Source organism: Hyla sarda, chromosome 5 (assembly GCF_029499605.1).
Source record: "Hyla sarda isolate aHylSar1 chromosome 5, aHylSar1.hap1, whole genome shotgun sequence".
Taxonomy (NCBI): domain Eukaryota; kingdom Metazoa; phylum Chordata; class Amphibia; order Anura; family Hylidae; genus Hyla; species Hyla sarda.
In genome coordinates, this window is record NC_079193.1 from 71564171 (window position 1) to 71585881 (window position 21711).

The 21711-nt window shown below is 44.6% G+C and overlaps 1 protein-coding gene across 4 annotated transcripts in view; it reads left to right on the forward strand.

Moving 5' to 3' along the window:
- The window catches only part of TTC21A (tetratricopeptide repeat domain 21A), an 87678-nt gene that overhangs the window by 60194 nt on the left and 5773 nt on the right, over window positions 1–21711 (forward strand). For all 4 annotated transcript variants that reach the window (XM_056519649.1, XM_056519651.1, XM_056519652.1 and 1 more), the window contains exons 19-26: window positions 1585–1688; window positions 4651–4839; window positions 7638–7748; window positions 9039–9120; window positions 11364–11514; window positions 16899–17060; window positions 18273–18468; window positions 19939–20163. In XM_056519649.1, coding sequence (XP_056375624.1) covers window positions 1585–1688; window positions 4651–4839; window positions 7638–7748; window positions 9039–9120; window positions 11364–11514; window positions 16899–17060; window positions 18273–18468; window positions 19939–20163 — 1220 coding nt within the window. The remainder of the gene's footprint in view (window positions 1–1584; window positions 1689–4650; window positions 4840–7637; window positions 7749–9038; window positions 9121–11363; window positions 11515–16898; window positions 17061–18272; window positions 18469–19938; window positions 20164–21711) is intronic.

Below are 21711 nucleotides of genomic sequence, written 5' to 3' on the forward strand. Positions count from 1 at the left end.
GAAAGTTAAACAGATTTGTAAACTAATTCTATTAAAAAATCTTAATCCTTCCAGTACTCATCAGCTATTGTTTGCTGCACGTGAAGTTCTTTTCCTTTTAATTTCCTTTCTGTCTGACCACAGTGCTCTCTGCTGACACCTCTGTCGATTTTAGGAACTGTCCAGAGTAGAAGCAAATCCCCATAGAAAACCTCTCCTGCTCTGGACAGTTCCTAAAATGGAGAGAGGTGTCAGCAGAGAGCACTGTGGTCAGACAGAAAGGAAATAAAAAAAATAAAAGAACTTCCTGTGGATCATAACAGCAGCTGATAAGTACTGGAAGGATTAAGATTTTTAATAGAAGTAATTTACAAATCTGTTTAACTTTCTGGCACCAGTTCATTAAAAAAAATGTTTTCCAGTGGAGTACCACTTTAAGGGCGCCAAATGCCTGAATGGAGGCGCTGTTTTCCCCAGTCCCCGTCACACGTGGCTGTGCAATAGGAGACGAAGCTTCAACGGCATCTCTACAGTCTCCAGTGCCTGACCCAGTGTAATGTTGTTCTATGGCACTGGGGCTTACGCTGGAGACAGATGCTGTGGAGATGAATCAGGAAGCTTAGTCTCCTATTGCAAAGTTATATATAGTGGTTAGCATGGAGAACAGAGCCCAGTTCAGGCATTTAGGCACCACATTTAAAAGGGTTATCCACCATAAGGTGATTTTAGTTCGTACCTGTTAGACAGTAATGGACATGCTTAGGAAGGATCTGCGCTTGTCTTGGGGCTAAATGGCTATGTTGTGAGAATACCATAACACTGTGGCTAGCTTTTTGTGAACTGGTATTTCCTTTTTTGCCTACAAATCCCATAATTCCATTTTCCTCCCTCCCACACATCAGCCCCCCCACTCATTGAGACATAAATGAGCTGCATCCATTCAAAAGACCTATGGTTTTAAATCAGGGTGCCTACAGCTGTACAGATTGATCTCTCTCCCACCAAGCGATCGCTCCACCCATTGAAGCAGACAGGCTCCCTGTCATCAGCTGACTAGTGAGTCAGGTCTCGGCCCCATTGCAACCTGGGAAAAATCTGTGACAACAGTCATTTTGTATGCTGCTAAAAATAAATATTGGGGTGAAAATCACATAAGAATTGTGAGAAAACCATCACACACAGGTACAGACACTATATTATGAACTACACTAACTTTACAGCCCTTGTAGCATAGTCAAATAAAATAAATGGAATACCCTTTTAAGATTAATGTCATTTGAGAAAATTACTATATTGCAGTGTCTTTTGCAGTACCAGACCATGGGGGAGATTTATCACAACCTGTCCAGAGATAAAGTTGATGAGTTGCCCATAGCAACCAATCAGATCGCTTCTTTCATTTCCCAGTGGTCTTTTCAAAAGTGAAAGAAGCGATCTGATTTGTTGCTATGGGCAACTAAGCAACTTTTCCTTTGGACAGGTTTTGATAAATCTCCCCCCATGTGTTGACTTTCTAGGGGGTTTAAAGCTTTTGCTATATATATATATATATATATATATATATATATATATAGTTTAAAATAAGTTACTCTTTTCTGATTTCAGTTACTGATTTGCCTTCTATGGTTAATGATGTCAAGTTCCTTATGCTACTTGGACAAACGTATAAAAACTCCAAAAAGGAATTGTTGGCCGAAACTTTAAGCAAGGTAATGTTCTATGAAAAATCCACTTTTAAAATGTATGTTAAGGAATGACATACCTACTGCTCTGATCTGTTTTTTTTATCTTAAAAGTCCATTTAAAATCAAAAATCAATGTTACACAATTGGGAAAGGAAGAAGATGCAAAGAAAATATATCAAAATATATCAAATGACCAATCAGGCATTCAATTACACAAGGCATACATGCACTTTCCCCAGCTTGACGCCCCCAAACCCCCACCCCCCCAAAAAAAGTAAAAAGAAACAAACAAACATGTAGGCTCAAACAAATACATAGCCTTTCCTGCTGTTTTAAAGATACAAAAACAGCATCCCAAGTAGACATGGATATGTTCTGTCTCCTAGCCCTCTTTACTCTTCTTAAAGGGGTACTCTGCTTCTCAGCGTTTGGAGCAAACTGTTCTGAACGCTGGAGCCTAGAGCTCGTGACATCATAGCCCCGCCCCCCTCATGACGTCACGGCCCCTCAATGCAAGTCTATGGGAGGGGGTGTGACAGCCGCCACGCCCCCTCCCATAGACTTGCATTGAGGGGGCGGGGCGGGGCGTCATGAGGGGGCGGGGCTATGATGTCACGAGCTCCAGCCTCCAGCATTCAGAACAGTTTGTTCCAAACGCTGAGCAGCGGAGTACCCCTTTAAGTATAGTAATAGCCAAGCTGCATTGACTATAGGTGCCTAAGAGATCTACCAACTCTGTCTTGTTCAGGAGGAAACTGCAACCATACGGTGGGATGATTGGTAACAATTCATACCAAACAGAGGAATGATCTCTAATTGAAATGCGTCAAAAAAATAAAGTTACTAACATTTTTAGTTAGAACTAGAGTTATAGTTTCAAGGGCTTCTTTCATCTGCAGCAGTGCAGGAGAGGGGGGGACTGTGCATAGCTAGACACTGCCTTTATGTATACAAGGAGGGGCAAGTGGCAAATAGTGCCTAATGTCAGAGGAAGACATTAGTAGGGTGTGAGTAGGGGTCATGTGGCATCTAGCAGACCAATATTTCTCACATGAAGGGTGGTAGGCTCTGCTTTCCTCTCCCCATGAACCTACCTGATTTCTGGTGATTGGCTGTGTAACTAATATGCTGCATTCCCAATGTGTAACATACAATATTGCACATATAAAACTAGGCCTTTCACTCCGACCCACTCTTGCTATACTGTCTGGATACAAATTTGGGCTAATAGCCACAAACTGAGATATCTGTAGGGTGCTTCTCTCAATCAGTGCACCCTGTACGAACATAAAACATTATTTATATAAAACAAAGCACTGGAACAAGGCATTTCAAATCCGAAAGGATTCTTTGTCAGGTATGTGTATAATGAAAATATTGCACAAAGTGTGAGCAGTATATTGTTCATTATGCACGTACCTGACAGAATACAGATTGAATTTGAAACGCGTTGTTCCATTGCTTAGTTTTAATATGTAACATTATTTGTCCATTGTGCAACAGACCCCCCAATAGACCCTCAATTTGCATCTGGAACCTTATATCATGGACCCCCAGCTGCAGGGATTGAGAAGGCTGCTGACCCAGATTGAGTGATTCTACATGTCTGTACAGGTCTTTTGGTTTGCTGTCTACACTAGGGACTCACCCCTTTATTTTTGCTTTCTTTTAACTACTTTTGCTATACTAGATCACTATATTTCCAGCAGACTGGGTTGATGGCTAGTCCAATATGCCAATATGCTCAGGTGGTAAGGGAAAACCACTGATATGGGCAAGATGCTTATTTCACCACTCAATGTCAGACCGGCGGCAGCACAGACGCACACAGGACATCAACACAAGCTCTACAGTACTAAACCAAGTATTCCCTTGGGCACTGTAAGTGGACCTGAGGAAGGCATGAGTCCATGCTGAAACGCGTTGTCCCCGTTGTACCAATAAAAATATTTTATTGTCCTATGCTGCTCGAGTCCTCGCTTCATGTTATAAGTTGTGCAGCGCCTCCGCCTAACTGTTTTTCTCTGCCTCATCTGTACTCCATTATTATCGGTCCCCAACATTGGGGTCCGATACCGGTAGGAGCGCAGCAGGCAACCATTGTTATTGACCCATCTCGTGCCAACCGCTGCACCAACCAACTAACGGTTTTACAAGGTGTGTATCTCACTCAGGTGTGGTGAAGGGCACACACCAGCAGATACCCCTCATCAGGGAGCGCCCCCTGTGTTTTTTTATCCTTCTCCAAGTATTTCACCACTCGCACAGGGTGCCGTGCACATTTGGGGCTGACCTTCTCCCCATTTGTCTCTATATGTTCCCATCTATGTAAGTTTCCTGCTTCCAGTCCGTTTAGGTAACATCAGCTTTGGTTAAACAAGAAGAGCTGGCCCAGCGCAGGTAGGTCAGGAACGGGATACTTTATTGCAAAATCAAATGTAGGTAACATAATGGACATGGACAAAGGTGACGCGTTTCGGCCCGGAGGGGCCGAAACGCGTCACCTTTGTCCATGTCCATCATGTACCTACATTTGATTTGGCAATAAAGTATCCTGTTCCTGACCTACCTGCGCTGGGCCATCTCTTCTTGTTTGCACAATATCCAGGCGTAGCCCACGCCAGTCCGGGTGCTGCGGGTTTGGGGAGTGAGCTGGACTTTCTCTCGTACACTACATCAGCTTTGGTTGGTTTTTAATGTCAGGTGGTGGCGCTATTTCTATTTCTGTAAATCAGAAATGTAATGCGTCTCTTTTTATGAGTCAGATTTATGCCTGGATACCAGCTTTTAAGCATTTATGAGGCTAAATGGTAAGATAGGGAGAATGCATTATACATAAATACCCTTATTTTATGGCTGTATTTTAAGGCTTTTAAGAGATTTTACAATTCAGTAGGTTATGAAAGAGCTCTTCTTGCTGTATAATTGTCATCCATAATACACATACTTCTAAGTGATATGCCGACCTATGACATTGTTCTTCTAGGCCCTGGATATCCAGACTAGGATACTGAAGCGTGTTCCCCTTGAGCAGCCAGATATGAACACAAGGCAGCAACAAGTAGCCTCTAAGATTATGGTGCAGCTTGCTGACTATTACTTAGAGGAGAAGGATTACCCAAACGCTCTAAAATACTACAAGGAAGCTATATCCTACTCTGACGTAGATAACAAGGTAAGTGTCTGCAGTGTGGGAAATAGGTTTTCACGTTATGTGATTGTGCGGATTAAATCACTTTATTATAGGAAGAAATAATGATAAGACCTTTATATAGTGCTGTCAGGACTGAACCCTGCGGTCACCTTGTTGTATGTTACATCTTGTCAGCACATTTCCGGATCAGGTCAGTGAATTTGGCAGCAACAAGTCTCTCACAGTGCTGGCATAGTCACATAGCTGGAAATGATCTTCATAACATCTAATGCTATTGGGCTAGAGCTGGAGAAGGACCTCTAGTGCATATTGTTGTTTACTAGCAGCAGTTGTGTATGGGAGTGCTCCTCGGGAATGCATTGAGTCATAGCTCGGTGGTCATAGCTTTTTTTGGACTGCAAATTATATTCTCTCTTAAAGGGGTATTCCAGGAAAAAACTGGCTCCAGAAAGTTAAACAGATTTGTAAATTACTTCTATTAAAAAATCTTAATCCTTTCAATAATTATCAGCTGCTGAAGTTGAGTTGTTGTTTTCTGTCTGGCAACCGTGCTCTCTGCTGACATCTCTGCTTGTCTCGGGAACTAAGTGGAGTAGAAGAGGTTTGCTATGGGGATTTGCTTCTAAACTGGGCGGTTCCCGAGACACTTGTCATCAGAGAGCACTTAGACAGAAAAGAACAACCTTAAAGGAGTTCTCCAACTAAAATCTTTTATCCCCCGCTGTGCCCGGGCTTTAAAACTATACATAATAAACTTTCACTTACCTGCCCCCGTTGTTCCGATATCGCCGCCCGTGCTCCGGTCCCTGAAAAGAACAACTTAACTTCAGCAGCTCATAAGTACTGAAAGGATTACGATTTTTTAATAGAAGTAATTTACAAATCTGTTTAACTTTCTGGAGCCAGTTGATATATATAAAAAAGTTTTTTCCTGGAGGACCCCTTTAACCTGTGGCACTCTGGCTGTTGCAAAACTACAACTCCCAGCATGCCCTTATAACTTTTGTTGTTAAAGGGGTTCTCCAGCATTTACAAAGACATCCCCTATTGACAGGATATGGGAATAATTATCTTATTGCTCTAGAAAGGGGCCCCGCGTCAACACACTCTTGATGCATTATCTGTAGAAGCGCTAGAGATACACAAGCGATGTACTCGTGTATCTCCAGCACTCCCACAGAGAATACATAAAGTGCATGAAAACCTTGCGCTTCATGCAGCAGAAAGGTTCGTGCCCAGTTCTGGAGTTTGCAAGGGGTCCGACCTCTCAGACCCCAACGCCGAACTGTGGATAGGAGATACGTTTTGAAACGCTGGAGAACCCCTTTAATGTAAGTCTGACCACCACACTGCCTCCATAAAAGGGCCAGTCAGATTGGTTTTATAGGAATGCCAACTTCAGTATCTTATTCAATGCATAGAAGTAGAAAGACACGGAGCACACACCTGGTAGTCTTGCTGTGTAGATTTATTCAAGGATTACATCGAAAAATTCGGCATGCCTTCACCCCGTGGTCCGAGCAGAGCTGGAGCGGCAGGAGCTTCACACCTTTCTACTTCTATGCATTGTATACAGACTCTTACCCTACCGTGCAGCACTGCTGTGGAGCGGGGAATTTGCCGCATCCACCCCCATTTACTACAGAGACACTCTGCTTTCATTTTATGTCCATTCGCTAGAGATGCAAGCAGTGCCGGTTATCTCTCCTTTCCTGATCCAGTATCTTATTACCTGTTTTGTACTTCCACTTTGCTTACCTCCTTTCACTGGAAGTTACACATAACTTTCTTTTCCTGCATAGATTTCTGCAAGACCAAGGGGCAGCCGCCATGCTCACTCTGTTTGGATCGGCAGGACCAGTTGTCTTTGATAGCAGTGTCCTTTAAGATCAGCAGCAGTCCGAGTGACAAATAAGAATATTGGGGAGATTTATCAAAACCTGTGCAGAGAAAAAGTTGTTGAGTTGCCCATAGCAACCAATCAGATCGCTTCTTTCATTTTTGAAAAGGCCTGTGAAACATGAAAGAAGCCATCTGATTGGTTGCTATGGGTAACAGCAACATTTTCTCTGGACAGGTTTTGATAAATCTCCCCCATTTTCCTTTAAAAGGAGCTTGCTAATGGCTGCACCACTGACCAACAGAAGACTTAAACATCATTGTCACTTAAAGGGGTACTCTGCCCCTAGACGTCTTATCCCCTATCCTTTGGATGTCTGATCGTGGGGGTCCCGCCACTGGGAACCCCCATGAGCTCTCCTGCAGCACCCCCTGTCATCTGGTGTACAGAGCAAACTTCGCTCCGTTCCTGATGACTGGTGATGCAGGGGCCGGTGGCTTGTGACGTCATGCCCCATCCCATAGACTTGCATTGAGGGGAGGGGCGTGATGTCACAAGGGGCAGGAGCCGTGACGTCACGAGCCTCCGCCCCCTGCATCGCCAGTCATCAGGAACGGAGCGAAGTTTGCTCTGTACACCAGATGACAGGGGGTGCTGCAGGAGAGATCGCGACAGGGGGTGCTGCGGGACCCCCGCGATTAGACTTCTTATCCCCTATCCTTTGGAGTACCCATTAAAAAAAATGTTGACATGTTGTCCTCCAGATATGTCAGGAGTATAAATCACACTGGGTCTTACTGTGATCGTGAGATATAAGCCAGTAAAGTGAAGAACAATGCTGCAGACTTCACAAGCTTTTATCTCACCATCGCAGTAAGACCTGGTGTAATCGAAACTTTTAACATGTAAACAACATGTCAAACGTTTTTTTAACATGAAAGTGATGCTTTAAAGAGGTTTTTATCCTTACATTTACCAGGTATTGCTGAAGATGACCCATCTTTTTATAATAATGGAGGACCTGGATTCCTGTGAAGCACAATGTAAAGAGCTCCTTCAGGACCCAAGATATAAGGATGAAGCTACAATGGTAAATAGATATTTTAGTTTTTGAGTTTGTGAGTAACCAGCTTTTATTTTTATAAAGGCCTCTGAAAAAGGTTAACATGGATTTTGATCTTCTTAAAGTGTTCCTGTCAGTTCAACAACTTCTGACATCACTTAGACCCCCACCAATCAGGAGAACGAGGAGAGGGAAGAGTGCAGTAGCGCCCTTCACTCACCGGCTTGTAGCAATCTACATCCTGTAGCTCCGTAGACTTAAATTGTAGCCACAGGATGTACTGTATATCACTGAGATGGGGAAAGTGAAATGCGCTACCACACACTTCTCCATGCTCAATCTCCTGATCGGTTAAAGGAAAAAACGGGTCTTAAAGGAAAACTGTCAGCTTTCTCCCCCCCCCGCACTAACCAGTGGTACTGGCTGTTGTGCGGGGGACGCTGATCAGTTTGATGCTTACCGTGCCCGGATCCGCTGTGCCGTTCGGCCGTAATCTTCTATTTTCGGTATATGCTAATGAGGGGCTAACTGGCTAACTGGAACTCTCTGAAGTCAGTGCCGCCTGCCGCAGTGCCGCCCAACTCATCAATATTCCTCCTCTCGCTCCGCCTCTCCCTCTTCTCCCCACTCTGTAATGAAGAGGGAGGGGAGGAATATTGATGAGCTGGGCGGCGCTGCGGTAGGCGGCACTGACGTCAGAATGCCAGTTAGCCTGGACGGTGCCAGTTAGCACCTCATTAGCATATACCGAAAATAGAAGATTACGGCCGAACAGTGCGGCGGATCCGGACACAGTAAGCATCAAACTGATCAGCGCCCCCCGCACTACCAGCCAGTACTGCTGGTTAGTGCTGGGGGAGAAAGCTGACAGTTTTCCTTTAACCCTAGGACCCTGACTGATCAAAACTTTTGAAAAATGAGTATCACACTCAAGAGCACAGGTACAGCACGAGAAAAGTCTTGTAGACAGGAGTGAGAGGTTATATTATAGAGCAGAGAGCATGTGTAGGATGGTAGACAGAGATGAGGAAGGAGATGTAGGGAGGTGCAGCATTGTGGAGAGCTTTGTGGCTAAAAGTGAGGATTTTATACCGTATTCTGAGCTGAACGGGTAACCAGCGTAGTTCCAATATCAGGAGTTGTTAGGTACAATTCACTATTTACTGTAAATGACAGCACATATTATGAGATGGTAAGATGCACTATTTCATTAATTCTTAGCAGATTTATATTTTTTTGTCATTTTCACTGATTATTTATGATTCTTATTATCTATATTTGTCTTTACTTTTGAAATTTTTTGTTGTTGTCTGGTAGGTGATGGCAGACATCATGTTTCAGAAACAGGAATATGACAAGGCAATAGAATATTTTCACCAGGTTCTAAAAAAAACGCCAGGTGGGTTTTTCTTCCAATTTTTTTTTAAACAATACGATTTTTGTTACTGATGGGTGTGTTGATGTTGATGTTGATGGGTGTGTTGGAAATGTTGGATTCTACATTAAATGGAGTACATCCTGGAGGCCTGTCATTGGTGTCACCTAGAAACTAATATGTGATTCATGATATATCCATTAAGCAGTTGCCATTGTAGCCTATGAATGACTAAAATATGAACATTTATTTATATATTCTACAGTACTTTATCCTTCTGGGGTACATAGATATACATTTAGATATTACAGAATTACACACAAATTGTTTTATATTTGTATAGTGGTCCAGTATCCTTTATAAATAGGGTAGATCACATAATAGTGGATGAGCCAGTCACCAGCTGGTAAAATGTAGAGAAGAAATCCAGCTCACCACTCCGATGGATATGTGCCCGGCAAGGCACACCATGTACAGCAAAGAACGATGATCCAACACCTAGAATCGATAGCTATATTGAAGATAACTGGACACTGTAAAACCGACCATATCATCAGACGCGTTTCGAGCGCATGCGCTCGAAACGCGTCTGTTGATATGGTCGGTTTTACAGCGTCCAGTTATCTTCAATAAAGCTATTGATTCTAAGTGCTGGATCATCGTTCTTTGCTAGTCACCATCTGGTCTCTGGAGCATAGTGTATGGAGCATAGGGGGACACTGCTGAATGAAAGGTTAGGGGGGGAGTAGGGGAAACCTTTTGGGGAATGTTATAATCCTGCCTAAAGAGATGTGTTTGTAGGGCACATGTAAAGCTGTGGGTGTTGGGAATGAGTCTGGGTATCACACTCCAGAGAACTGTTGCAGCACAAGCAAAGTCTTGGAGATGTGAGAGGTTGTGTAGGAGGGAAGACAATATTATACAATATTTTGAGCTGAGCAGGTAACCATTGTAGGGACTGACCCAGGGGAAGGCATCAGTGTAACGGCTGGAGAGAAAGATGAGTCTGGCTGCTGTATGTAGGATGGACTGGAGAGAGGAGATGTTTTTGAGGTGCAGGTGACTGGATATAGGGTGGAAAAGAAAGATCGGAGTCTAGCACAACCCCAAGACAGCAGACTTGATGCCCAGGAGTTATTATAGTATGAAACTGTCCCCCAAATGCTGTAATGACAATAGATTCCTCATGAAAAGCTACTGAAATGCGGATGACTTATCCGCTGAACATATGCCTGTGATGAATGCCATATGTTGGTATCCGTCACTCATAGTCTTATATGGTATCTGTTTATAGGATATTTTTCTTTAAAGGGGTTCTCCATTGCCCTGCCTTCCGGAGCTCCGCTCACAGCGTCCGGAAGTTTATTACTCCGAACACTGTGTGTGGGCATCCGTGTTCGAGGCCACCCCCTCGTGACGTCACGCCTGCCCCCTCAACGAAAGTCTATGGGAACGAAAGTCACGCCCCCTTCCCATAGACTTTCGTTGAGGGGGCGGGCGTGACGTCACGAGGGGATGGGCGTGAACCCCTTTAAAGAATCTCATATAATAAAATAATAGAGGATACTGCACTAATCCATTCTTACCTTTTCAGTGCTATACTGATGTATACCTGATAGATGTTGTCCAAAAGAACTCTGTTTTGGCCTCCATGAGGTAATGGAAGGCTGTGGACAAGCTTAAAGGGGTACTCCTGTGGAAAACTTTTTTTTTCAAATCATCTGGTGCCAGAAAGTTAATCAGATTTGTAAATTACTTCTATTCAAAAAATCTTAATCCTTCCAGTACTTATTAGCTGCTGAATACTACAGAGGAAATTATTGTCTTTTTAGAACACAGAGCTCTCTGCTGACATCATGACCACAGTGCTCTCTGCTGACATCTCTGTCTATTTTAGGAACTGTCCAGAGTAGGAGAAAATCCCCATAGCAATCATATGCTGTTCTGGACAGTTCCTACAATGGACAGAGATGTCAGCAGAGAGCACTGTGGTCATGATGTCAGCAGACAGCTCTGTGTTCCAAAAAGAAAACCATTTCCTCTGTAGTATACAGACCCTAAAAAGTACTGGAAGGATTATGATTTTTTAATAGAAGTAATTTACAAATCTGCTTAACTTTCTGGCACCAGTTGATTTAAAAAAAAAAAAAAGTTTCCCACGGGAGTACCCCTTTAATACGTCAGGAGCTTTCCGGACAACACGCTAGAAAGACTTAGGAAACATGATGTGACCATACCATAACACTTAAAGTACTTGTCTTTTCTAGATAACTTTACAGTACTGAGTAAATTTATTGATCTTCTAAGAAGGAGTGGGAAACTTAAAGAAGGACAGCAGTTCTTTGATATGGCATTAGAACAGTCTTCACGAACTACTCTTGATCCCGGATATAATTTCTGTAAAGGCCTTTACTGCTGGTAAGTAGGCAGAATAATTCAAATTAAAGCTCTGTTCACACTAGTGTAATTGTATACAGTACTTCCATGATGGAGAGTTTTTTTGGATTCTCTTGGGGGTCTGGGATTTTTGGTGGTGCCAATACTGCTACAGACTGTGCTGTTCATACCATTAAAAATACTGAAAATCTTAATATAACTTTCTGTGCATTGTGGAAATTGTCGCACTGTTGATTGTGCCAGTATTTTTACACGATTGTGCCCATAAACTTCATATTTGTTCACACTAGGAGCCACACTCCCATCCACCTGGTGTACAGAGCATTGAAGCTGGCCCCAATCACTTGAATAGAGCTGTATTGCATTTCCCTGCTTAGCGGATGGCTGAGTGCCACTGTGCAAGAAAAGACTGAAAGGGCCATGGTTGACTGACACCTGTGTTCAACTTTTGTCTAAATGCAAAAGGATAGAAATTGGCAGGATCTACTATGTCTAAGGGTGGTATTAGATGGGCCAATGGCTGCCTGATGTAAGCGCCAATCAATCAAATCGGCACTCTTTTAACAAGCCTATTACACAGCTTGGTTATGATGTGGGCAGGGCCACACAAACAATGGCTGGATCCAGGCATTGAGCCTTTTACTCATCATTGTCAGCAGCATATACTTTATTACCCTGGGGGATGTGAGGTGACAAATATTTTTTTTTTAACATGTCAAAACGCAGCAAGCAGTCTAAAAACACACATTTGATGGTTCGCCAGCTGACTGCCTATCCTATTACACAGGGCACAATATTGGCCTATTTGGCCAATACTTGCCCCGTGACATATGGCCTTAAGACAAGCTTTAGGCTTTTAGACTGGACACAGGATGGTTGCCAAAGAAACCCCAAATGAAATCTCTTATATTTTGCAAGCTAAGAGTTAAAAATGTTTTATTTTATAACACTAAAATCTAATGTGGTGAAAATGTTCAGTGCCAAAGTGTATGAATATAAAGCGATATTAAACAGGAATACTGTTCTGTGGTACGGCGCTTAATACTGCACTACTGGTGTCCGACCATTTAAAGCAGGTCACACAACACCATTAGACTTTACTGCCCAGGTCATAGACATGGAGAAATAGCAAGAAAATATAAATATCTCCTTTTACTTCTTTATTTCATCTGCCAAAAGATGTTTTAAAAGTGAAGTGAAGTAAAGCTGACTCCAAAATCTATAGGAAAACTTGTTAAAACCTTGTTATATAGATCAGTCAGAGTTCCACTCCATATCTTTAAAGGGGTACTCTGTTGCCCCAGCGTTCGGAACATTTTGTTCTGAAATATTGGAGCGGGCGGCGGGGGGGTCGTGACGTCCTTTCCCATAGACTTGCATTGAGAGGGCGTGGTGTGATGTCACGAGGGGGGGGGGGGCGTGTCCGCTGGCACCCCACGATCTACAGGAACACCGGGTGCTGCACAGAGATCATGGTGGTCCCAGCTGCAGGACCCTTGCGATCAGACATCTTATCCCCTATCCTTCGGCAGAGTACCCCTTTAAAGGACATCTGTCAACTCTCTTCTAAAAGCTGCAGACACCGTTGGATTTCTGTTAGGGTATAAAAGCAATCTGTACCTTTCCTTACAGCATCTTTCAAATATGTTCAATGGCCATACAGTCAGGTGAGTATGGGGACTAAGGTAGTGTGAAGAGCTCATTGTCACGTTCCTCCAACCACTCCCTAGTGATCAAAGTCAGATGACACAGATCATTGTCCTGTTGAAAGATGCCAAGGTGGTCAGAAAGACCTCCTGAAGACATGAGGGCAGATTGTCAGCTGACAGGTCTCTATAGTGTTCACTGTTCAAGGATTGTGGTATGTTGACTAATAGTCCTAGGACATGGTAAGAAAATGCTCTCCAGACCATGACACGACCACCACCAGCCCGCTGAACCAAAACTGCACAGTATTCTGTTATGTGTCCAAGATTCTTTGACATCTTTTCATGGCCCATGTGAGGAGTTGTTTGCGATAAAGCTAGGATGCCAGGAGCACCCTTGTTGGTCTGGCTGTTGAATGCCAATTTTTGCAAGATAAGCCGCATGGTTATTGTAGGTATTTGTCTTACTTGTCCACTGGCTAACTGGTCAGCAGTGGCATGTTGTTACTGAGATACCAAATGTATCACCACATGTGGCCTGCCACCGTATGATCTTCTGTCAGATGTCTATCCACGGTTCATCCAGTCTGAGTACACTCTTGATATCATGGTTGGGAAACAGTCAACAAGTGCGGCTGTTTCAGAAATACTGGCACCAAACCTGTCCCTACAATCTGTCCACAGTCAAAAACACTCAAGACACCATGTTTACTCATGACTGGCAAATGTTGCCTTATACTGTGCAGAGAGCACATTCTCTGAGAGCTGATCGTGACACCCCACCATGTGGTATCATGTTCTTGCTTAGAAAATGTCAGACACCAGCAGTTCCTAATGCAGTCATGGCTCAAAGGTATAACTTGCCAGTTACAGCTATGACCGTATGGTCAGAGAGATCCAGGATATCTTTTTTTCTTTCTTACTCCATTAAAGTATACCTGTCGTATATTTTTGTTCCTGAAGCTATTGCCTGTGTGTCTCTATGAGAAGTCCAAATACAGAAAGTGAGGGTGGACAATCAGGGCTCTGTACACTGAGGACAAGCAGGGATCTGTACACTGAGGACAAGCAGGACTCTGTGCACTGAGGACAAGCAGGGCTCTGTACACTGAGGACAAGCAGGGCTCTGTACACTGAGGACAAGCAGGGCTCTGTACACTGAGGACAAGCAGGGCTCTGTACACTGAGGACAAGCAGGGCTCTGTACACTGAGGACAAGCAGGGCTCTGGGCACAGAGGACAAGCAGGGCCCTGTACACCGAGGACAAGCAGGGCTCTGTACACTGAGGACAAGCAGGGTTCTGCATACTAAGGACAAGCAGGGCTCTGCACACTGTGGACAAGCAGGGCTCTGTACACTGAGGACAAGCAGGGCTCTGTGCACCGAGTACAAGCAGGGCTCTGTACACCGAGGACAAGCAGGGCTCTGTACACCGAGGACAAGCAGGGCTCTGTACACCGAGGACAAGCAGGGCTCTGTACACTGAGGACAAGCAGGGCTCTGTACACTGAGGACAAGCAGGGCTCTGTACACTGAGGACAAGCAGGGCTCTGTACACCGAGGACAAGCAGGGCTCTGTACACCGAGGACAAGCAGGGCTCTGTACACGGAGGACAAGCAGGGCTCTGTACACGGAGGACAAGCAGGGCTCTGTACACAGAGGACAAGCAGGGCTCTGTACACGGAGGACAAGCAGGGCTCTGTACACTGAGGACAAGCAGGGCTCTGTACACTGAGGACAAGCAGGGCTCTGTACACTGAGGACAAGCAGGGCTCTGTACACTGAGGACAAGCAGGGCTCTGTACACTGAGGACAAGAAGGGCTCTGTACACTGAGGACAAGAAGGGCTCTGTACACTGAGGACAAGAAGGGCTCTGTACACCTAGGACAAGCGGGGCTCTGTACACCGAGGACAAGCGGGGCTCGGTACACCGAGGACAAGCCGGGCTCTGTACACCGAGGACAAGCCGGGCTCTGTACACCGAGGACAAGCGGGGCTCTACACCGAGGACAAGCGGGGCTCTGTGCACTGAGGACAAGCGGGGCTCTGTACACTGAGGACAAGCAGGGCTCTGTACACTGAGGACAAGCAGGGCACTGAACACTGAGGACAAGCGGGGCTCTGTACACTGAGGACAAGCGGGGCTCTGTACACTGAGGACAAGCGGGGCTCTGTACACTGAGGACAAGCGGGGCTCTGTGCACTGAGGACAAGCGGGGCTCTGTGCACTGAGGACAAGCAGGGCTCTGTACACAGAGGACAAGCAGGGCTCTGTACACCGAGGACAAGCAGGGCTCTGTACACCGAGGACAAGCAGGGCTCTGTACACTGAGGACAAGCAGGGCTCTGTACACTGAGGACAAGCAGGGCTCTGTACACTGAGGACAAGCAGGGCTCTGTACACAGAGGACAAGCAGGGCTCTGTACACCGAGGACAAGCAGGGCTCTGTACACCGAGGACAAGCAGGGCTCTGTACACCGAGGACAAGCAGGGCTCTGTACACGGAGGACAAGCAGGGCTCTGTACACCGAGGACAAGCAGGGCTCTGCACACTGAGGACAAGCAGGGCTCTGTACACCGAGGACAAGCAGGGCTCTGTACACTGAGGACAAGCAGGGCTCTGTACACTGAGGACAAGCAGGGCTCTGTACACTGAGGACAAGAAGGGCTCTGTACACTGAGGACAAGAAGGGCTCTGTACACCTAGGACAAGCGGGGCTCTGTACACCGAGGACAAGCGGGGCTCGGTACACCGAGGACAAGCCGGGCTCTGTACACCGAGGACAAGCCGGGCTCTGTACACCGAGGACAAGCGGGGCTCTGTACACCGAGGACAAGCGGGGGTCTGTACACTGAGGACAAGCGGGGCTCTGTGCACTGAGGACAAGCGGGGCTCTGTACACTGAGGACAAGCGGGGCTCTGTACACTGAGGACAAGCGGGGCACTGAACACTGAGGACAAGCGGGGCTCTGTATACTGAGGACAAGCGGGGCTCTGTACACTGAGGACAAGCGGGGCTCTGTACACTGAGGACAAGCGGGGCTCTGTGCACTGAGGACAAGCAGGGCTCTGTGCACTGAGGACAAGCAGGGCTCTGTACACTGAGGACAAGCAGGGATCTGTACACTGAGGACAAGCAGGGCACTGAACACTGAGGACAAGCGGGGCTCTGTACACTGAGGACAAGCGGGGCACTGAACACTGAGGACAAGCGGGGCTCTGTACACTGAGGACAAGCGGGGCTCTGTACACTGAGGACAAGCGGGGCTCTGTACACTGAGGACAAGCGGGGCTCTGTGCACTGAGGACAAGCAGGGCTCTGTACACTGAGGACAAGCAGGGCTCTGTACACTGAGGACAAGCAAGGCACTGAACACTGAGGACAAGCAGGGCTCTGTACACTGAGGACAAGCAGGGCTCTGTACACTGAGGACAAGCGGGGCTCTGTACACTGAGGACAAGCAGGACTCTGTGCACTGAGACTCTATAACATGCTCCTGGCTCATACATCAGGATGATTGACAGGCAAGGAATCTGCACAGAGCCCTGCTTCTCCTGCCATCACTTCCTGTATTTGGTCTCCTCATAGACACACAGACAATAGCTGTAGAGACAGCTTTTTTTTCACCCAAAAATATACACAAATGTAACCAATGTATATTACAAATATACATATAATGGTATTATCTACTTTATATAAAAAGTTTTTGTTGGCGACAGGTACACTTAAAATGTTCTGTATTCTCCTTTCCAGGCACATAGGACAGCCAAATGAGGCTCTGAAATTTTTTAACAAGGCTCGCAAAGACAATGACTGGGGTCAAAGAGCCATCACCAATATGATCCAGATCTGTCTGAATCCAGACAATGAGATTGTCGGTGGGGAGGTGTTTGACAGCTCGGAAGAAAATAACAGGTACAAAATAATACACTATATGGTCAGGGAATAACTCTTTTACATAAACTTTTACTCTAAACATTTATTATACATTGGGCAGCCAAATGATATGGGTACATTGCCTATTTAGTAGTGAAGGAGACAATTCACATTATGGATAATTGTGGTGTTTCAAACTTTACATTGTGACAAATCAAAATGACAATAGGTAATAAGGCCCTTTTAAAGACATGAATGGAAGGGGTGTGGCATAAGGTCACGTCTCCATCACGGGACCAGCGCTTGGCACAGAATTCCGGGAGGTGCCCGGAGATCACGAGGGGTCCCAGCGGCAGGACCCCGCGATGAGACATTTTATCCCCTGTGCTTTGGATAGGGGGTAAAAGGGGAGATTTATCACCCATCCAGAAGAAAAGTTGACCCGTAGCCCATAGCAACCAATCAGATCGCTGCTTTCAGTTTTGTAAAAGGCCTTTGAAAAATTAAAGAAGTGATCTGATTGGTTGCTATGGGCAACTGGTCAACTTTTCCTCTGCACAGGTTTTGATAAATCTCCCTCAAAATGTCTTAGGCCGGAATACCCCTTTAATATGGGTTCCACGCTTTAATAACAATAAGCTAAATAAAGAAATTGGTGCAGCCTTCAAAGAGTCACAGGCTACTCTGCTATGATGTCATCACAATAAAAGGGTTTTGCCAGGAAGGGAAAAATTCTTAAAAGCGGTCTTACTACTTCCTGGTATTGTTTCCATGCAGTGCACATAGCGCATCCACAGCAAATTTCACATTGCAGATGCACCGATGCCAGTCACTAGAGCAGTGATCCCCAACCAGTGTGCTTCCAGCTGTTGTAAAACTACAACTCCCAGCATGCCCGGACAGCCGAAGGCTGTCCGGGCATGCTGGGAGTTGTAGTTTTGCAACAGCTGGAAGCACCCTGGTTGGGAAAAACTGCACTAGAGCGAGCTCTCTGCTGCGGCTGGGTAGTTCTGTTTGTCTGTTCATAGCAGATCTGCTGCAGGAAATCCGCTGCTACAAGCAGACACACAGGACTACCCGGCTACAGCAGAGAACTCGCTCTAGTGAATGGCATCATAGCATCCACAGCGTGAAATATTCTGTGGTGCGCTATGTGCGACCTTACCCTAAATACTATGGCACCGCTCTCCAAGTGAATAGGTTCCCTCATAAGATCAATAGGTTTTCTCATTCGGTCGTTGTCTGATTCAGTCTTATAGGGGAAAAGCGGGATTCAGAGAAGTTGGGAATTCGGACAGCAGAGAAGTTGCTGAAGGAGTTTCACCCCCGCACTGCACATGGACAGAACCAGCTAACTATGCTGCAGTGTCATTGCCTTATGGCCACCAGGGACAAAGCCAACATGGAAACTGCACTAAGTACATTAACAGAAATGGCTGCCACTGAGGTAATGCATATACATTTGTGGTATTTTAACATTTTGTTTAACAAGGGTTATCCAGGAATAGAAAAACAGAGTTGATTTCTTCCAAAAACAGCACCAGGCCTTTCATCGGGTTCTATTGTAAAACAGCTCAGTTCCATTGAAGTGAATGGAGCCAAGTTGTAATACCTCACACACCCTAAAGACTGGTTTGGTGCTGTTTTTGGAAGACATTAGCTCTGTTTATCTACTCCTGGATAACCCCTCCAATGCAGTACTTTCTATAATTTACATAGATAGTTTGGGTAATCTTTCAATTTACCAAATTAATTAAGCTAAACTTAAAGGGGTACTCCGGCGGAAATAATTCATTTTTTTTTTTTTTTTTTTTAATTAACTGGTGCCATAAAGTTAAGCAGATTTGTAAATGACTTCTATTAAAAAATCTTTACCCTTTTGTATTTTTTAGCAGCTTTATGCTACAGAATTTCTTTATTTTTTCTTTTTTGTCTTGTCCACAGTGCTCTCTGCGGACACCTGATGCCCGTATCAGGGGCATCAGCATTGCAAACCTATGCTGCTCTGGACAGTTCCTGACACGGACAGAGGTGTCAGCAGAGAGCACTGTGGACAAGACAAAAAAAGAAATTAAAAAAGGAAAGAATTTCCTCTGTAGCAAACAGCTGCTAAAAAGTACTGGAAGGGTAAAGATTTTTTTAATAGAAGTCATTTACAAATCTGTTTAACTTTCTGGCACCAGTTGATTTAAAAAAAAATGTTTTTCACCGGAGTACCCCTCTTATTTGTGTAGAATTAAAGGGGTACTCCTGTGGAAAACTATTTTTTTTTTTTTTTAAATCAACTGGTGCCAGAAAGTTAAACAGATTTGTAAATCACTTCTATTAAAAAATCTTAATCCTTCCAGTACTTATTAGCTGTTGAATACTACAGAGGAAATTATTTTCTTTTTGGAACACAGAGCTCTCTGCTGACATCATGACCACAGTGCTCTCTGCTGACATCTCTGTCCATTTTAAGAACTGTTTAGAATAGGAGGAAATCCCCATAACAAACATATGCTACTCTGGACAGTTCCTAAAATTCTTTAGAGATGTCACCAGAGAGCACTGTAGTCATGATGTCAGCAGAAAGCTCTGTGTTCCAAAAAGAAAACCATTTCCTCTGTAGTATACAGACCCTAAAAAGTACTGGAAAGATTACAATTTTTTTAATAGAAGTAATTTACAAATCTGCTTAACTTTCTGGCACCAGTTGATTTAAAAATAAAAGTTTTCCACGGGAGTACCCCTTTAAGGTTGGAGCAATGAAGTGGAAATTGGCATATTTGTGGTCATGTTTGCAAAAGTGACTCCATATTGGTTCTATCCCTGTTTTCACTTTTGTAGAAATGGCCACTACAACACTATCATCTCAGTTTTGTCAAGAGTGAGTTATAATACCTTAAAAGTGATGTGTTATCCCTTGTGGTTGTAGAAAGAGAATGTCTCGGTGCTCTTGGCAATAGCTCAAGCTTACATGATTCTCAAGCAAACTCCCCGAGCAAGAAACCAGCTAAAGAGGTTGTCCAAAGCTCACTGGACCCTGGAAGACGCCGAAGATCTTGAAAAGAGTTGGTTGCTGCTCGCTGACATTTATATCAAATCAGGAAAATATGACATAGCAACAGATTTACTAAAGCGCTGTCTTAAATACAATAAGGTAAAACAGAAAAGAGATGTAAGAAACATACTCGGTGCCCTTATGATATAAACTGATTCAGAACAATATGAATGACGTAATAAACATCTCTATTAAAGGGGTATTCCGGCCTTATATTTCTTATCCCCTATCCAAAGGATAGGGGATAAGACGTCAGATCACAGGGGTCCCGCTCGCAATCTCGGTGTGATGTGATGTTACAGCCACGCCCCCTCATGATGTTACATCACGCCCCCTCCATTCATGTCTTAACCCCTTAACGACGGAGGACGTAAATGTCCTGGTGAGGTGGTACTTAATGCACCAGGACGTACATTTACATCCTAAGCATAACCGCGAGCATCGGAGCGATGCCCGGATCATGCGCGGCAGGTCCTGGCTGCTGATCGCTGGTAGGGTCCTGCCTGTAATGGCGGACATCCGCGATCCCACGGATTTCTGCCATTAACCCCTCAGATGCCGTGATCAATACAGATCACGGCATCTGCAGCATCGCGGTCACTTGTTAGCAGCCGGGACCCTGGGCTAACAGTGCGCGGCACCAATCGTTGTGCCGCGCGCTGTTAACCCTTCAGACGCGGCGATCAAAGTTGACCGCCGCGTCTGAAAACGAAAGTAAATGGTTCCCGGCAGCTCAGTCTGTCTGATCGGGACATCGCGATTTTATTCCGATCAGCTGGGACGCAGGCGGAGGTCTCCTTACCTCTCTCTGCGGTGTCCGATCGTCGATTGATTGCTCCAAGCCTGAGCTACAGGCTTGAGCAATCAAGCCCCTATCTATCTGATTGATCCGTGCAAAGCTATGGCTCTGCAGGGATCAGCATAGGAGATCAGTGTGTGCAATGTTATAGGTCCCTATGGGAGCTATAACACTGCAAAAAAAAAGTTTAAAAAAAAAGTTAACAAAGGTCATTTAACCCCTCCCCTATTAAAAGTTTGAATCACCCCCCTTTTCCCATAAAAAAAACAAAACTGTGTAAATAAAAATAAACATATGTGATATCGCCGCGTGCTGAAATGTCCGAACTATAAAAATATATCGTTAATTAAATTGCACGGTCAATGGCGTACGTGCAAACAAATTCCAATCAAAAAGTCCAATCAATACAAAAATGGTACCGATAAAAACTTCAGAACACGGCGCAAAAAATTAGTCTTCATACCGGCCCGTATGTGGAAATAAAAAAGTAATAGGGGTCAGAAGATGAGAATTTTTAACATATAAATTTCCCTGCATGTAGTTATGATTTTTTGCCGAAGTACGACAAAATCCAACCTATATAAGTAGGGGATCATTTTAACCGTATGGACCTACAGAGAAGGTGTTTTTACCGAAAAATGCAATGCGTAGAAACGGAAGCCAGCAAAATTTACAAAATGAAAATTTTTCTTCAATTTTGTCGCACAATGATTTTTTTTTCCGTTTCGCCGTGAATTTTTTTGTAAAATGACTAATGTCACTGCAAAGTAGAATTGGTGGTGCAAAAAATAAGCCAAAATATGGAATTTTATGTGCAAAATTGAAAGCATTATTATTTTTAGAAGGTG